The sequence below is a fragment of the Mya arenaria genome, chromosome 1 (genome assembly GCF_026914265.1).
Source record: "Mya arenaria isolate MELC-2E11 chromosome 1, ASM2691426v1".
NCBI classification, from domain to species: Eukaryota; Metazoa; Mollusca; class Bivalvia; order Myida; family Myidae; genus Mya; species Mya arenaria.
In genome coordinates, this window is record NC_069122.1 from 20442350 (window position 1) to 20459495 (window position 17146).

Genomic DNA, 17146 nt, shown 5'->3' on the forward strand with positions numbered 1-17146 from the left:
ATGGTTAGAATTGAAAAAAGGGCAACTAAGATTCAACCATGTGTATAAAACTGTGAGACGAAATCCATTCTTTATGCAAAGTTACTTCATCAACGGATGCCTGACATGCATTTCAATAATACTAGGGGCTGAGATTGTAACGTATGTACCTCAAGTAAACAGTTTTACCAGTTCTTTTTTTAACATCAAGATATTCTTGACTGAAAACAATTGCCACAATGTATAAAATTTCAGAAGCATATATGCATTTAAGAAAGGATTAAAAGACAACCTCAAACTGTACATGGAAAACAAAGAATGCTCAGATTAAATCATTTTATTAGAAACTATTAGCTACCCATTTCTGTGTAACTGAATATTAATTTCATCCTTATACTTAGACATGCCACTGTGATTCCATTCAGCCCATTGGTCAGCTAAAAATACAGGCCAATTAAAACACTTAGTTTATAGTCTTAAATTAAAGTTCAATATAGGTTGCTTATTGAATACGGGCCCCTGTCTTTTTGCAAAATTATTAAAGAGCTATCTGTCGTCACCGGATTGAGACGATGCGAATGTTTTAATTCATGACGTTGCTGGTGAGACAATGATTTGATGGTTCGTTTAGAAGTAATTTAAGGTAATTCCACTAAACGGTAATTATATTTTGGCAATTTCGTAAATGTCTTTACTTTCTTACAATCGCTAGAATGATATTTTTTCATTCATCTTGACTTTTGAACGCTTAATTTTTTACAAATAATAGTTCACAGTTTATAGTGTCGGTCATTTCTTTGGATATGGGCTAGTTGTGACAAACGCATGTCAAGCGACGAATACCGAGTGATAAACAGTAGCGGCATCTTATACAGTAACTAAATAAAAGTCGTACAATCGTAAATATAATAGTCTGCAGGTAAATTTAGTACGATTTAGGTAATTTACCAAGGGAAGTAAAATATTTCCAATTATTTACCAGTATCAACTTTCGTTAGGCGCATATACATAGTATGTTTTTGTAGTATGAAAGGTATTCTGTCTACGAATATAGTTTCTTAGATGGTTCTACAGCTGTCAGTTCCTCGTTTTTGTTCGGACTGATTTAAAGTTTTAAACCAAGGTCAGTGTTTACTTGAAACATATAATAAATCAAAACAACTGCGGTATCATATGGTTGTCCGGTTTGCGCAGTGGTTAGCGCACTCGCTCTCACCAAGGCCACCCGGGTTCGATTCCCGGATCGGGCGCATGTGAGTTTGGCTTGTGGTCACCAAGCCGAACAAGTGGGTTTCCGCCGGGTTCTCCGGTGTCCCCCACAACACAAGACCATACTCTCGCGTAAAATCGGGCCAACGAGAGTGATTAATATAATGTTGTAAAAACCTGTTTCACAATCGTTGTAAAATAAATACTAACTGCGGCCTCATGCTGTGATACATACATACATGCATGCCGTTTGCAATAAACGTTATGTCTCCTTTATATTTATTTTTGTCATGACGTCAATGTCATTGCGCATGCGCACTGAAATTTTTTCCTCCAACCATTTTTCGGAATTTGTTTGGATTTATAGCTGTAAGTTTTTTAACTTACAATTTACTGATTAAGGTAGAATGTCCAAAATATCAATCTATTTTAATTCCATGTTTATAAAGGATTCATTTAGTGAAACTTATAGACCAATCCTTTGTTATGTTTAAACTGTTTTAAACAGAAGAAGATGAGTTGTTTCTATTTTAACTTTTTAAGTTTATATTTCGTTATTTGAGTACAATAACTATTAATGCGCGTTAAGGGGTCTTCTATAACATTTGGACAATCATATTCTCCCCCCCCCCCCCCCCCCCCTGTCGTTCTAACAAATAAATCAACAAAGTGGCTGTTCTTAAATGGAATATCATATGTACTTCTTAGTCATTCTAAAATGCCGTCCAGGCTTTTTTTTTTTGATGGTTAGTCCAGGCTACCCATCATTAAAAAAAGAGCCTGGACGGCATTTTAGAATGACTAATGTACTTCTACATTACAAGAGAATATTTTCCGTGTAAATAACTTCCTTAATCATTTAATAATGAAAAGATTGATTGAAATCTGTGAAGTTGTATAATGTCACAGGATTACAGAATGTCTTGTTAGATAAAACACCCATGTATGTGGCCAATGAAACATATTGCTTTTAAAAAACTGCATTCAAGTTCTGTCCTAGTCTAAAATAATAGATGTGTTATACGGGATTCTTCCAATCCCTAACGTCTAAACGGGAATGTGCAAAAAACGGGGGTGTTTTAAAAATATTGAAATTGTTTTAAGTGAAGTATTTTATGGTTGAAATTGATCATAAAGAGTTATATTCATATTTTGTTTTTATGATATTTTATAGACGCTATATGCTTTAACCCGGAATCCTGATCGGAACAACTACCCACTTTTGATACTAAACAATTTGTACGTGAAGGATTTGCCATATCAAAAATCTAAAAAAATCTGTCAACGTACAATTATTTGGACTAGTTCTGTTCATGCAAATTAGAAATTAATTCAGTGTGTGACATTTAATACGGTAGCCCAATCCACAGGTGTCCGGTGCGTTTTTTTTAACGCCACCCCTTCTACTATCCCCCCCTCTACAACCCACCATTTTTATTTCCAAATCTCGCAAAAATTTCCAGATATTGTTTAAACATCATAATATGACATTACATCTAACTTCTGACAATCTCCCATCTGTGACAAAGTATATTATAGAAAGTTAGACATGAAAGCCTCCTGAAAATACACATCTACTTGCTATAAACGCCATAACATTGTCAAAAGTTGGACAACCTTGACAAAAAATGGCTCTTTTAGTGTATAAGAATAACCATCAAAGAATACAATCGCTCTTTAACTATAGTAAATCTACACCTCAAATACTTCCAAAATGGCTAAGTCGGAACACATCTGACTGATTTCTAATTGCCGATTTGTTCGGAGTAAAATGCACTTATTTCAACAGGTGCCAACTTAAGTTCAACGATAATTTGGAATGATATGACAAACTTATAAACCTACCAATAACAATTTATGTGATTCTCAAAGTATTATAGAAAATAGACTGAATTAATTGTTAACTCTTGTGTGATATGCTTAAGTTGATGTTTATATACTTTCAGAGCTGTGGATTTATAATACATGTAATAAAAGCCCCTAAAGACTTCCGACGTGTTAATCACCTACACTGAACCCTAACTGCTGAGTTAGACCGTTATTATAGTCGTGGCCATAAGAAAACCACCCTATTACATCTGTTTACCGTTAAAAACAATAAAATTGAAATTTCTTTTTCTTTCAAAGTAAATTCAATCGTTAAGGGGCTGACTTATTCTGAATGATTTTTATATGGAGTGAAACAATTTTCTGGCATGTTTATTATCATTTCTTATCCTTTATTTCAGCACTATTGATTGATCAGATATGAGTAGAAAGCCTCATTCTGGAAAAGATCCTCCACAGTTACCCAAGATGAATAGACAATGTTAGTAAAAAGTAACCAGGTTGTTGACAGACATTCAATAATATTTCTTCATACAACAGAATGATCATAAATACATCTGCCTAAATTGAGTATGGAAAAATGAGATCTTGATGTAGTATATAACATTTATGATCTAGTATATATAGTTGACTTTTTAAATTCTTACCTTAAACTTTCCTGTGTGAGCAGGTTGGAGATTATGTCTGCTGCAACTTTTCTGATTCATTACTATCATAAACTTAGTATAAAAATGTAAATTGTTTGTTGGAATTCATTTCAATTAGTGAATTTACTTGATAAACAGTTACATGTAATTACTAGTAATTAAGTTCTGTTATTAATAATATAATTCATTTTTTTAATTGTATTACTCCTAAAGGTTGTACACAATGCTTGTAGTCACAAGGTGATAACAGTTATTTAATTTTGATCATTTCAGTAAAAGTACTACCACCAGATTCACCAGTGACTGAATTTCCTATAAATGCCGCACAGAGTGCAATGGGTCCTATGGATGCTGATGGTTTTGTGGACTTGAAGCGTGCAGGTCGGGGTGGCAATCAACAGCCTCAGGTTAACCTCGCAGGCGGATTACCTAAAGCTGATTTTGAATTGGGAAAATCACAACTGCAGCCCAGTCAATATCAAGTTGTGCAGCCTCATCTACAAAACCAGCATGGATTACAACCTGTACCACAGGGCGAGATTAGGGTTTTTAACAAGTCACAACTACTGCAAGCAATGTATAAATTGCAACAACAACAGCCAAGGCAGCAGCAGCAATTAGAGACAGCATCTCCTTGTCAACACCTTCCAGACCCCACCTCGGCCCTGCAACATCAGCCAACCCTTAAAAAGCAAGCTTGGAGACAAGACAAGGTTACACAATCAGATCAAGGCAAGGCTTTCAATGCAGAAGACCTGACATTGCCATCAGTGGATGTGGGTTTTGACTGTCTGAAGCTGAAAGATTCTGCCACAAAGCCCCATAAGCTATACACCCAACCATCTGACACATTCCAGGAAGGGTAAATAAAGTTACCTTATTTTCACATAACATTTTTCTCTGTAAATAATGCACCAGTCAATTAAAACCACACGCCCCCCCCCCCCCCCCCCCCCCCCCGGGAATAGCGGGACTGACTTTCGGTCCAGCCAACCCCGGGTAAAATCCCCACCCTGCGGAGACGTACAGATGGTAAATGGTAGAATCCCCGCCAAATGCCTCTGCACCCCAGGAACCCCTAGGTAAGGCCCATTCCCCGCTATATTTTTGCGAACACAAAACCACCGCATTCGCCCAGCACTGCGTGGCCACCTGAAAGGTAAAAACACGGCCCATTTCCCCGGCTATCCCCGGTATACCCCGGACCTGGGGGGGCCGTGGTAACAATTGCCTGGTGCATAAGTTTCAAATAGTTTATTAAGGGCATGTGCTCAAATTTTACTTTTTGCCCATTTTGAAAATAATGTATACATGTAAAACTTTTCACAGAGATGTTTGGTACTTGTATCTGTTCAATATAAAGTGTAAAATTAACTTTTAAATGAACTGATATTGTTTGCTTTTTTCACTAGTCGAAATTTTAACAAAAGTAGATCTTACTGTTATACATTCTGGAAGTAAGAATTAAGCCTTAAAATAATTCAACATGAGAAAAAACAACATTTTAATAGTAATTCAGTAGGAATCATGAAATATAATGAGTATAAACTATAACTGTAATGTATTTTTATTCATTTTACAGCAAGGTTCAGCTGTGCTCCAAGAAGGGCTGTGAGGATTTCTTGCTCCATATTGACAAGTTGAGAGGCACCACTGGGGTACTGTTGAATGATGTAAGAGATTGTGCAAAAGAACCCATGGATATGAGATACGTTGCGTCACAGGGCCCCATTTCAATAAAAAAACATAAGGCTTAAGATTATATCTTTCATGGCATAACTTTACTGGTGTATCTGAGCACTCTTATGCACCATAAGTTTTAAGACTTGGAATGGAGCCCAGGACTTTGGCCCAACGTTTGGGGTAGGGAACATGGCACTAACATAAGACTGAACTTTTTTAATGCTGAAAACTATGCTTTGATTGTGAACAATCCCTGATGCAAGACAAATAATGGGTGGCTTTCACTGAACATTTCTTATTTAAATATAATAATAGTAATTATTCTAGACCTAGAGGCTAATTCTCAATATATCAGAAATGAAGAATTATACACAAACTCACAATAGTGTACTATTCAGCTACAATGGCATAATTTCATTATTTGTGGCTGTTATTGTAACTAATGTGAAGATTTTCTGAAAATGTTGAATACTCTTAGTTTGGGAAACCAGGTAAGTTTATGTTTAGAAGTAGTTGGAAATCCAACAGGAAATTCATAGGTGTTTTCAGGGTGGTGTGATTTCTAAATATAACCACAAGGAAAATCCACTGTTACTATTTATAATACTTTACAGGTTTCTGGAAAAAAAGTAGCAGGTTAAAAACCATTTGTTACAACTTCAACATGTAATTTTATATAGTCAAGTCTAGGTCAAACCCAGTGACATTGTAGACAGAATATTGTTTAAAAATATCTGTTTAAGGTGAACATTATGTTTAAACTTTAAGTCAAGTATTGCATTAAGGCACATTACAAATGTTCTGACAGCATAAATCTGTCCACCTTCAGCTGTTTGTAATTCATGGGCTTATTGCAAGACAGTTGTGGATATAGTAGTAGTTCTAGGCATTTAAGCCCTCGATTTGTAAACATTGGCTGTTATTCATAAAAACTGAGATCATTTCTGAACTTAAGTAAATTTCCTTAAAAAATATAGTTAAATTAAATGATAAGTATATAAGTGATCTTAGAATACAAGTATGTATAAAAAATTATAGTCAATAAAATCAATGAAAATAAAGAATGTCAGATTTTATTTAGTGATTATTTGATATATCAAATATTATACTTAATTTAGGTAGTTGACTCAAGTTAGGATATATGACTTATTTCAAGTTTGTATAAGAATTTAGAAATGTTTGAAGAAATACTATTCCAAATTAATATTAGTGAAATAAGTGTGATTTTTGATTTCAAATAACGAAGGCCCATTATATACTCCAACTCCCAAATATAAAGCATATAATTTACTCCCATCAGAAGGTTATATAATAATTATATAAAACTTTGTAGCTTGCATGTCAGTTTTAAATTAAATTGATAAGTCCTAAATGTTTATACAATCAACAGTGTTTCAATAAGTCCTAAATGTTTATATAATTGACAGCGTTTCGAAAAATCCTAAATGTAATTAATATTAACAGCGTTTCAAGCCCGACGGAGACCGATATGAAGATCGGGCCCATTACATCACGATTAAAGAGCTTGGTGCAGGATCTTTTGGTACAGTGGACCTGTGTGTTGACTCCGATAGCCAGCAACAATTTGTCAGAAAAAAGGTATTTAGGATTTATTATTGTTATAAATATGTTTCCAATAAATAATATAATTTGTAGAAAGAGAATGATATGGAAGCAAGTCCCTGCTTCATTAAAGGTCTTAGTCATGAATTGAAATGAAAAGTTTACATGGACGATTTTCGGGGGGGGGGGGGGGGGGGGGATGGATTATAAGTATCTATCATGTGTTTCCGGTACGGATAGGAAAATCTGACCCGAGGGCACGCGCGTAAGCCGGTAACGAGGCTTGCCTAGTTACCGGTCACGCAGCGTGCCCGAGGGTCAGATTTTTCAATCTGGACCGGAAAGACATGATTGATATTTTTCTTGCATACCTTTAATTATGATATTGTGAAAAATTTGACGTAGAAAACGCACTTTTGTACATTTCACCAAAACGCGCGTGCGATGTTGTTTACTGACGTCATAGAGCGCAGTGATTTTGAATAACAAAAAATAGCGTTTTTTAACGATTATTTATGTTCAATTTTAATTAAAAGTCTTGCAAAGATACATATTTGATTGCGCTTTATTGGAATGGCATAATATATTGTTCATAAACCATACAATAAATGAAATAATAAGTGGCGCGTTGTTGCGCGTGACTCATCTTACATGGGGTATGTAAGATGAGTTTTTCCAGCACTGGTCACATGACCGGAAACACACGTCCGGTATGCAAGAATAACTAGTGAAAACCCTACACTAAACATCAAGCAGAAACTGTATTATATTGAAGGATTCATCAAAAGATGGTTTGTAGATTCATTAATTAATGAAATTGTCTTTTACAGCTGAAGAAGGCAAGCTTTAACCCAACAGAGGTGTCCGTTCCAGTCAAGGTGCCCCATGAGAACATGACACATGTGTTTGGCATCATCAGTAACCCAGACAGTATAGAGTTGCTCATTGAATATGCTGGTGAGTGAGTGGGAGATGATAGAGTTAGTATTGTCAGACAATGCGAATGTCCGTCGGACATGTCCGGTATATTTCTATTTTGACCGACGAAAGTTTTGTTTTGGTAGGTCACAGTGTCCGGTGAAAAATTACAGTCAGCACCGTTTAATTTTCGGAAAATTTAATTTCAGTTTCTAAATAAATGTTCAGAGTTATTTTTAACTATTATATCATGATTATTCAGCATGTTAATCCGTGTATCACTATTTGTAAACCCCGCTTTGCACATGTTTCCGTAAAAGCTAAAAAAACACGTAAGGTTCCAATTTCAGCTTGTACTCTTATACTTTATAATAGACAGAATTTTACGGAAATGTTCAGAAATAACAAAATTCCGATGTATTTTTTTCGGCGGCGTGGCTTCGAGCAAGTGGTTAATTTAAATATGTTGATGAATATACCGAGCTGACACTCTTTCCGCTCTGTTTAACATTGCCAATAACAAGAACTCTACTTTCTTTTTTGCATAAAAGTTTGACTTGTAGTATAATTTGTTACATTTTATAACCGTACTGTATCTTTAATTTGAAGATGAATTAAAAGAGTATGAACTAGCTGCTCCATAGGTAGGCAAACCAAATATGAGTTTTTAATGGGGCAAGGGAGGAAAAAATATGACCTACATGTAAGATCCGAAATATTGATTTTTTTGACCTGATGTTTAGCTTATTTTTTGTAATTCATAATACTTAATAGAAGATCACATCTAACCAAGAAGATCATAACTGTAATAATGGGGAATTACAAAACTTATTTAAATGAGAGGCTTAAAGTTCAAGGTTTAGGCTGATGTAACTGAATATTGTTTGTAACATTGCGACAGGTAAATATTTGGTGCGACAGATAAACTTTCAATGTTTACCTGTGGCAATGTCCTGTGAAGGAAAAAATATATATATTTCAGGCATAGCCCTTAACCGTTATGTTGCCAAGCACCTGGACCTGTGGAAGTCTGAAAAACAGATGTGGAACCTTGTCAGGCAAGGCTTCCGGGCCCTGGCTCACCTTGATAAATATGGTATCACCCATCTGGACATTAAACGTAAGCACTTGCATTATTTTGTGTCACCTGCATAGGGTGGCTGACGCATGGGATCATATTGTTGTGTGTTCTTGCGTCTTTTAACGTCACACTTTCAAGTCTGTTCTTTAACTTATCATTTCTTATTTGATCTTTCTGAAATTTTGCAGCATACTCGATGGCATTATATCGCGAAAATGTGAAGATGGCATGTGTGATTATGTACAATAAAACAGGAATGATAACTTATGGTTAAAAGTTTACCAATTTGAACTATGAGGTCATATAATAATAAATTTGAAACAAAAGCTTTAATACTTCTTTAACAGTGGTTCTCTCTCCATCTTATGTGGGGAAAGAGGCTTTTGAGTTGTGGCCCTTTATTGTGAACAATTGTGATTTTAAACCATATTGAAAAAATGCTAGAAATTGGGGTAAGATATATATATATTGCTTATCCGGTATCTTCTATGCATAAATATACCTTTAAGAAGGAATTTGCAACAGTCCATTGTCAAGAAAATGGAGAGAAAAAATAATGTTGTTAAATCATTATTGTATTAATTTTCCCAATTGTGAATTGTGATTCCACTTTTGTGAAACATATGGTAGACATTTTAGAATTGAGAATTGGGCCTAATTTGGGTTCCATTGTAGATAGAGACACAGTACATGTGATATTGACCATTTCTCTGCAGCTGAAAACCTGTGCATTCTGACACAAGATGATGGAAGCCTAGTACTGAAACTGACAGACTTTGGCTCAGCTCGCACCCCACAAGAATCCCTCAAGTTTGTTGGCATGACCCCAGAATACCTGGCCCCAGAGATTGCCAAGCTCGTTTTACAGCTTAGGTTAGTATAATTGTGGATACATGTGTTAGCAGTAGGTCGGGGTGTCATGATTAAGGCCTATAAGATAAAAAAGTCAATTTAAAAAAATGTATTTTATGTACATGTATTGGCAGTAGGTGTGCATGGGTAACAATCCTGAGCTCATAACCAGTTATTATTAAAGCATAAAAGATATTTTTCATGTGTACTCTTCAGTGATTTAGATTAATCTAAAGGTTTTTTATGCCTCCAAAGATGGTCATATTTAATTAAATTAATCCTGTATTTTTCGTGTTTTGTAGCCATTCAAAACGTCGGAAACTCCATTGGCTGACTTTGATTAATAATATTGGGCGAGTTTTGGCATATATTGTTGTCAATTGTCTAGTGTTAGTACTATGAGTGTCCCCGTTATGCGTCAAATACGTAATTGTTTATAAATACGGTATAATACTATTCTAGGATGAATGATATGCATTGAAATTAGATGATTCAAGCATTGGTCAGGTTTAACCAATATAATATACTTTTGAAGGTTCAAGGCTGAGAATTTCAACTACGGTCTTTCTGAGAAAGATGTGACAGGCAAGGTTGATGTCTTTGCATTCGCACTGGTGATCATGTACATTTACAAGGGCTACCACATTCTGCAAAAGCTGATTACCAAGGGTCAGACTTCCTACGCAAACATCCTTCCCGAACAACAACAGCTGCTCCAAACACAGCTCCTTGTACAGGTATTTCACTGAAGAAAATTGAAAATTTCTTTATTTGTCACATAATTTGTCTGCTTTTGATGAAAAACAGTCCTGATATTGATTTGGCTTTGTCAAAAGTGACATTTGAGCCACCTTCTTAACAATCATACAAGGAAATACGTAAGAACAGGTTTCAGTTGAAAACAAAGTGAGTGTCAGATATCAAATTAAGTTCTAGTGTTTCGATACATGTGAGCCTGGTTGAAGTTCTTGTGTCACAATATATCTCATTATGACCAAGAATAAATGATTCGGAAAGTTGAACTTGCAAATATTAGGTTTTTAAGAGTGCCCCATTTTCTCAAACTTAAATTTTCACATAAAGGTTTTTAAGCCCCATAAGTTGGGCATATGAAAATTGAATCGTCTGACAGTCCGTCTGTCCGTGTGTCCAGCTCAAACTTTTGTCCGGACTGTTATTTTCTCTTGTATGGACAGATCTTAAAATTTTTTGCCAAATGTGTTCCATGTACCAAGACAATGTGTCGGTTTACAACCTGTGTCCCTACCTCTAAGGTCAAGGTCACACTTAGTGTTTGTTTACTATGAAATGTCCAGACTGTAATTGTATGGACATATTTTAAAATAACATGCTACATGTGTTTCAAGACAATATGTCGCGTGCAAGACCCGTGTCCATACCTCTAAGTCAAAGGTCACACTTCCTATGGTCACAATGGAGGCTGCATAGAGTATAAGTGGTTGTGTCTGGACTGTTACTCTCTCTTCTATTCTCTTTCTTTCTAAATGACCATGGAATCACACTTCAGTCCAATTTTGGGGGCATTCGTCACTTACAGTGACAGCTCTTGTTCAGTATGTTTAAAAAGGTCATTTTTGGAGGAGTTATTAAACTGAACATTGTATATTTGAAGTAATTTTAACCTTAATATATGATTTAACAGTTGCTTAATACAAAGGACGCATTCATTGAATTTTCTTTTTTGTATAACCAAAGTACATATATGTAAATCTTTTTGTAGTTGGCGAGTGACAATACCTTCATTACGAACCTTATCCCGGATGAATGTAGCCTGGACATGCGAGACCTCATCTCAGATCTGGTGCAACATGATCACCATGGGCGCCCAACAGCTAGTGCTGCCCTGCACAGTAAGTTCCTAGGGGTAATGGCAATGTAATAACAGAGAAAGAGGTCTTACGTTAAATCCCCACAAGGTATGTTTTCATTGCCTTTGAGGAGGACAACAGTACCAGTTGGTTTCTACCCAAGAAATAGAGTTGAAAGTGATTAACAATCTAACTGAAGTTAAAGATGTTACCTGCTAAACGTCAAATCTGACATCGACCTGTTGAAATCTATATTGTTCATTTTACTTGCTCAGCTGAAAAGTGTGCTCTTTGAAGGATTTATCGCATTTTTTCTTCATTTATGCTTTATCAATGCAGTAGGGCACTGAAGCCCGCTTGCGCTTCTTGTTCATTTGCTGGCTTGCCCTACTGTGTTTCCTCCCTTGTTATACAATTATAAACGTTTAGTTTCATCTATACAAAGGTCTAGGGTAATGAAAATATCTGGGGTTAATTCATTTTTTAAAGAAATTGGACGTCGTCCGCACCATCTGTGAATTAACTTATTGACTTAAACACAAAAGGAATTCAAGACACCTTGTCAATGCATCATTTAATGGTCTTTAAATAGTTATCAGGGGCGTAACTTGATATAGGCCAAGTAGGCTAAGCCTACACTTTCTTTCTGAACTCACGAAAACATATACATGCAAGACATATCGATTTCAGGTTTTAAGGTTTTTAGGTAGAATCATTTAAGAATGTAAGGAAATCTTCGTAAATCTTCGTAATTGAAATATATTTACCGTTAGGAAATATATATGCCAAATTAACATACCTCCAATAATCAGGGGGCATTTCCCCAAACCCAGATAGAAATCAAACTGCGTCATATTGTCACTGAAATTTTCCTGTCGTTGCTGTATACAGCAAATAATAAGATCTGTTTCTGATGGAAATCAATTTGGGAGTTAAAATTAAGTCTACAATATCATTATGCTTTCTCCGTTGTTGGTGTATGGGTGTAGAATAAAGTTTATTCATGATAACTTATAAGGGTGTCACAGTTAAGAAATCTAGCTTCTTTATTTTGAATAATAAATTATGTTCCATGTTTTGACTATAATTTATTCCAACCTTAACCTATCTTGTTTGCCTACAGGGGTGGAACGATATGTGAAAACAGAAAGTGATAGACAAGGGGAGGTTCTTCGTTCTCTTGAGATGAATTACTTTGGCGTAACATTTCCAGAAAGCACCCCAAAATACTCCCCCGTTGGCAGAAATCTCCCTGGTAAGAAGGTGTATTAGCCTGGTTTTTAAAAAGACAGGGTGCTGCAGAAAAGAAACAGGTTGGTAAGGGAAAAAAAATACAAATTGATTCAGACTGTAAAGAACTAGAACATTTTGATTTTGATCATAAGTGTTAGGAATGGTGTTTAATGGTGAAGTAATATTTGGTGTCAACTGTCAAATATGTGTATTGCTAATAATATAATTATAGTCATATTAGAAGTAGTCATCAAAACAACAGAAATATTTGACAGTTTTCGGTATTGAATTCTGCAAGGGCAGAAGGATGAAATTGTTGGTCTTCCTGTGGGCAGAAGGGTGCACTTGTTGTTCTCCCTGTGGGCAGAAGGGTGAAATTGTTGGTCTTCCTGTGGGCAGAAGGGTGCACTTGTTGTTCTCCCTGTGGGCAGAAGGGTGAAATTGTTGGTCTTCCTGTGGGCAGAAGGGTGCACTTGTTGTTCTCCCTGTGGGCAGAAGGGTGAAATTGTTGGTCTTCCTGTGGGCAGAAGGGTGCACTTGTTGGTCTCCCTGTGGGCAGAAGGGTGCTACAAAAAAGGGCAGGGTGGAGCATTCCTCCATAACTCTTAAGCTAAAACCCTAGATGAGGTAAATATATCCATGACCCTATCCAGGTATGTAAACTTATTTTTTTAACAATAGATTGTTATTTTCTTGTTCTGCTAGTAATTTATAAATTATTATGCAATTATAGATATATTATGAGATTGTACTAAAGTCATTACAGTGCATATTACTACAAATAATAAATTACACCATTATTATTGGTGAATCATTTATCTGTACATATTTTATATACTTTGAGTAAAAATTGGGGCCAGTATATGCTTAAAGTTCATCATAGCTCTTCCAGAATGCAGGCATATTAGTAATTGTATAATCCATTGAACTGGATGATTGGAGTCATTCTTCACTTACTGTAACAGCTCTTGTTTCTCTTTGTTATAAGTATATCATAATTACTGTGCATCGAAACCATATTCACTTTCATTCAGAGCTAGCTGAACAATGCATGGAGGTTGATTCGGGCCCAGTTCGCCACGCAACCAAGGACCTTCTCCGAAAGAAAATCGCCAACCCCTACGTGTCAGGCAAGGGGTTTAAGGGTCAAGGCAAGGGGTTCAAGGGACAAGGAAAGGGCCGCTCCTACACTGAGGCGGGGCGGAGCTCTACAGAGACGAGGCCATCCCAGTATAGAGGGAGACCGGTGGCCAGCAAGGTGATGGATTTTCCTATGACGCCGGTCGAGGAAGTGATGAAGTTGAGATTGTGCATTGAGGAACAGGTAATATTGTGGCATGAATGTCACAATGATCTAACTATTATTGTTGATAAATAAGGAACATCAATCAGCATATTATCCCAGCTTTAAAAATGTCTGTTTGCTTTTTTTAATAGAAAACAAGTTTGGTATGTTAATAGCTTTGCTTTCATTGTCACAGAGTCATACAAATTTAGGCCTTCTGCCTTAACTCATAATAAATCTCACCAGAAAATATTTGTTTACTTTATATTTGCATAAAATCTATGCATTTTGTTACAGCCCGTATACGGAGTGACAGACAGCCACGCTCCGATCGCCCAGGCCTCAATGGAAACAGAATGCACCAATGACTGTGAATTCATTGCCGACAATGCCCCTATGGCCAACATCCAGGCTTGCCCGATCCCCCAGTTTCAACAGATAAACCCCTTCCCTCAGACAGTGCAGGCATACGCTCAGGCATCTAATGTGCAAGATGTTGACCTACGGAGGCGTGTTTCGTCTCCCCAAACTGTACAATCCCTGAGACCACAGACACTTCAGACAATAGGGCAGGCAGCTTCACAGACGACTCGACCATTCACCAAACGAGATGTAATTATTGTTACTGCCTTATTTATCCATACAAAAAACATCATGAAAAATGATAGGTTAAAGTATTTAATATTTTTCCAATGATTACATATTATTCCTTTTTTGTTTATTTTTTTTTTATATAACATGTGATATTGACAAATAGCAGCTCACTTTAAAGATTAAGCTATCAAAACATGTAAGTTGATTGATAAGATAATTTGTTTGCAGAATAATCTTTAGAGATGTTTAAGCTATATATATATAACAGTTATTTTCTTGTTTACAGATGATTAAGCAACAGCTGGTACAGTTGATGCTACGTGCCAACTCCACTCAACTTCAACAGATCATTCCTGAGAGCCCTGTATATCAGGATTGCCCGGCTGCCTTGATGCCAAACTTTGATCTTCTAAAGTAATATCACTGTCGATCCGTATTTCCAGTTTTGATCGACAAGATATATGATTGCTTTAAACTCCAGAGTGGTGTGGATTGTTTATGTACGACATAATGGGAATAAAATGATTCATCGATGTGCACATGTATTATGTATTGATGTGTTTCTTTTGTGGGTTTTTTGGTATTGTTTTTTTTTCCTTTTTATTCATGATTAACAAGGTGTATATGTGATCATTTTTATTTCTCTTTCTCTTTCTTTCATTCTGTCTTTGTCCATTGTTCTATCTCTTGATTGGTTTTGTCGGAAATTGTACGAACATCTTTAATAGTTGTATCTGAGAACTCCTTAAGAAATTTATTGTAATAATGATAAGTTGAAGAGAATTTGTTCACTGTTCTATCTCTTGATTGGTTTTGTCGGAAATTGTACAAACATCTTCTTAGTAAATTTTTTAAAGAGAAGCATACATGTGAAAAAATCAAAATAATATTCAAGAAATTAACATTATAAGAAAAGAATTCTATTTTATATTTTTGTAATATCTACATATACAAATATTCTTCTATTTGTAATTACAAAGAGAATATATTAACTGGCTATATAATTTAGGGTTATGGTAAATAATATAATGGTATTTTACTTCATAAACATTGAGTATACATGTAAAGCAATCTATTTTTTTTTTTTTTTTTTACGAACACTTACTTATAAGCTGACCACTAATTAACTTGTTTTGCCAAAATTAAAGCAGAAAAAGCAGATATTGTTGATGTGTTGACACAGAATCAACGTTTATTTAACTTATTTTATACATTTTCCGATTTCTGACCATTTGTATATTATTCGGCATTTTTCATCTTGGTGTGCTCATATTTTCATCATCTAAATGAAGATGGTAATCCATCAAACAAGCATATTGTCAAACTCATCATTACTGATAGCCTTTTTGTTGCAGTTTTTATGTATGAGACTTCTTCCATTCATTATTAATGATTCTCTGTAGTTTAGGCGGGTGTTTTTAACTTCGTATTACCATATTTTACTGTTTGAAAACCTCAAGACAAACAAATTATACTTACTCAAAACAGCCATTGGTTGGGCTTCGAGTTCAAACACATAGTTGAACTACATCCAATCATACAACCCATATTAATATTATAATTTCCTTTTAAAACTGAAAAAAGCACCTGCTTAAGTCAACTTGAAAACTCTTTGAGAAAATGTTGTGCAACTGTAGCGTGTGTGTGTTTTCTCTCCCCCCGAGAGAATAGTGGTTGAACAGTGCAGCTCTTTGGTTTCTCTATTGGAACAGATTATCAAACACTATGGTTTTCTGTCATTTTTGCTGAATGGTTTCTTTTTCGACTTATTCTTGTACTTTTCCATTTCTGAATTATTATTATTTTGGCGAGGAGATAAAAATGAAACATTAAAGTACTTGATATTAATATTGAAAAATTGTCAAATGATTCTTCTTGACAACGGGGATGGTAACATTATGTCTGATCTGGAATAAATGTACTAAAACATAATTTGTGATTATTGGTTGATTCCCACATACTTGTCTTCAATACATTTAAACTACTTTATGCTTCCACAATAACTTGTACATATAATCATGGATGGACATTGCGACAAACGTAATTTATCCACGAACAGCATTACTGGTTAATTCATGGTTGGGTTATACAGTCCTTATACTCCCACTGAATTCTTCTGTTATGAATCCTAGAAACAAATTGGGATTAGGTTTGCAAGTGTCGGTCGGTTTTGCAGTCCACACAACAAATCAAAAATGGTTTGACCAAGGACCATGAAATGGCAAAATCATGTTGCCATTGACAAGTAGATGACCGCTATATTTTTAACAATGCTCTTATGAAATCTTTGTCTGCAAAATGACTTGAGGACAGATTGACACAGGAACATGAAACTTCATAAGCAGTTTTCCCTTGACCATCAAAGACCCCTTTTGTGTTTTGGTAAATAGTTTTATGAAACATTGTCGGCCAAATATTTTGAAAAGTTTGGCTATGGACCTTGAAA

The 17146-nt window shown here is 35.5% G+C and overlaps 1 protein-coding gene across 1 annotated transcript; it reads left to right on the plus strand.

The window, feature by feature from the left end:
* Positions 1-1480: 1480 nt before the first annotated feature.
* On the plus strand, positions 1481-16632 carry LOC128230858 (uncharacterized). Its single transcript, XM_052947146.1, has 14 exons — positions 1481-1557; positions 3417-3496; positions 3936-4524; positions 5245-5335; positions 6810-6944; positions 7739-7865; positions 8809-8946; positions 9624-9780; positions 10295-10496; positions 11501-11630; positions 12712-12843; positions 13856-14145; positions 14404-14718; positions 14987-16632. Exons 2-14 carry the CDS (start codon positions 3436-3438, stop codon positions 15116-15118), a joined length of 2499 nt encoding a protein of 832 aa, XP_052803106.1. The 5' UTR covers positions 1481-1557; positions 3417-3435; the 3' UTR covers positions 15119-16632.
* The last annotated feature ends 514 nt before the right edge of the window (positions 16633-17146 follow it).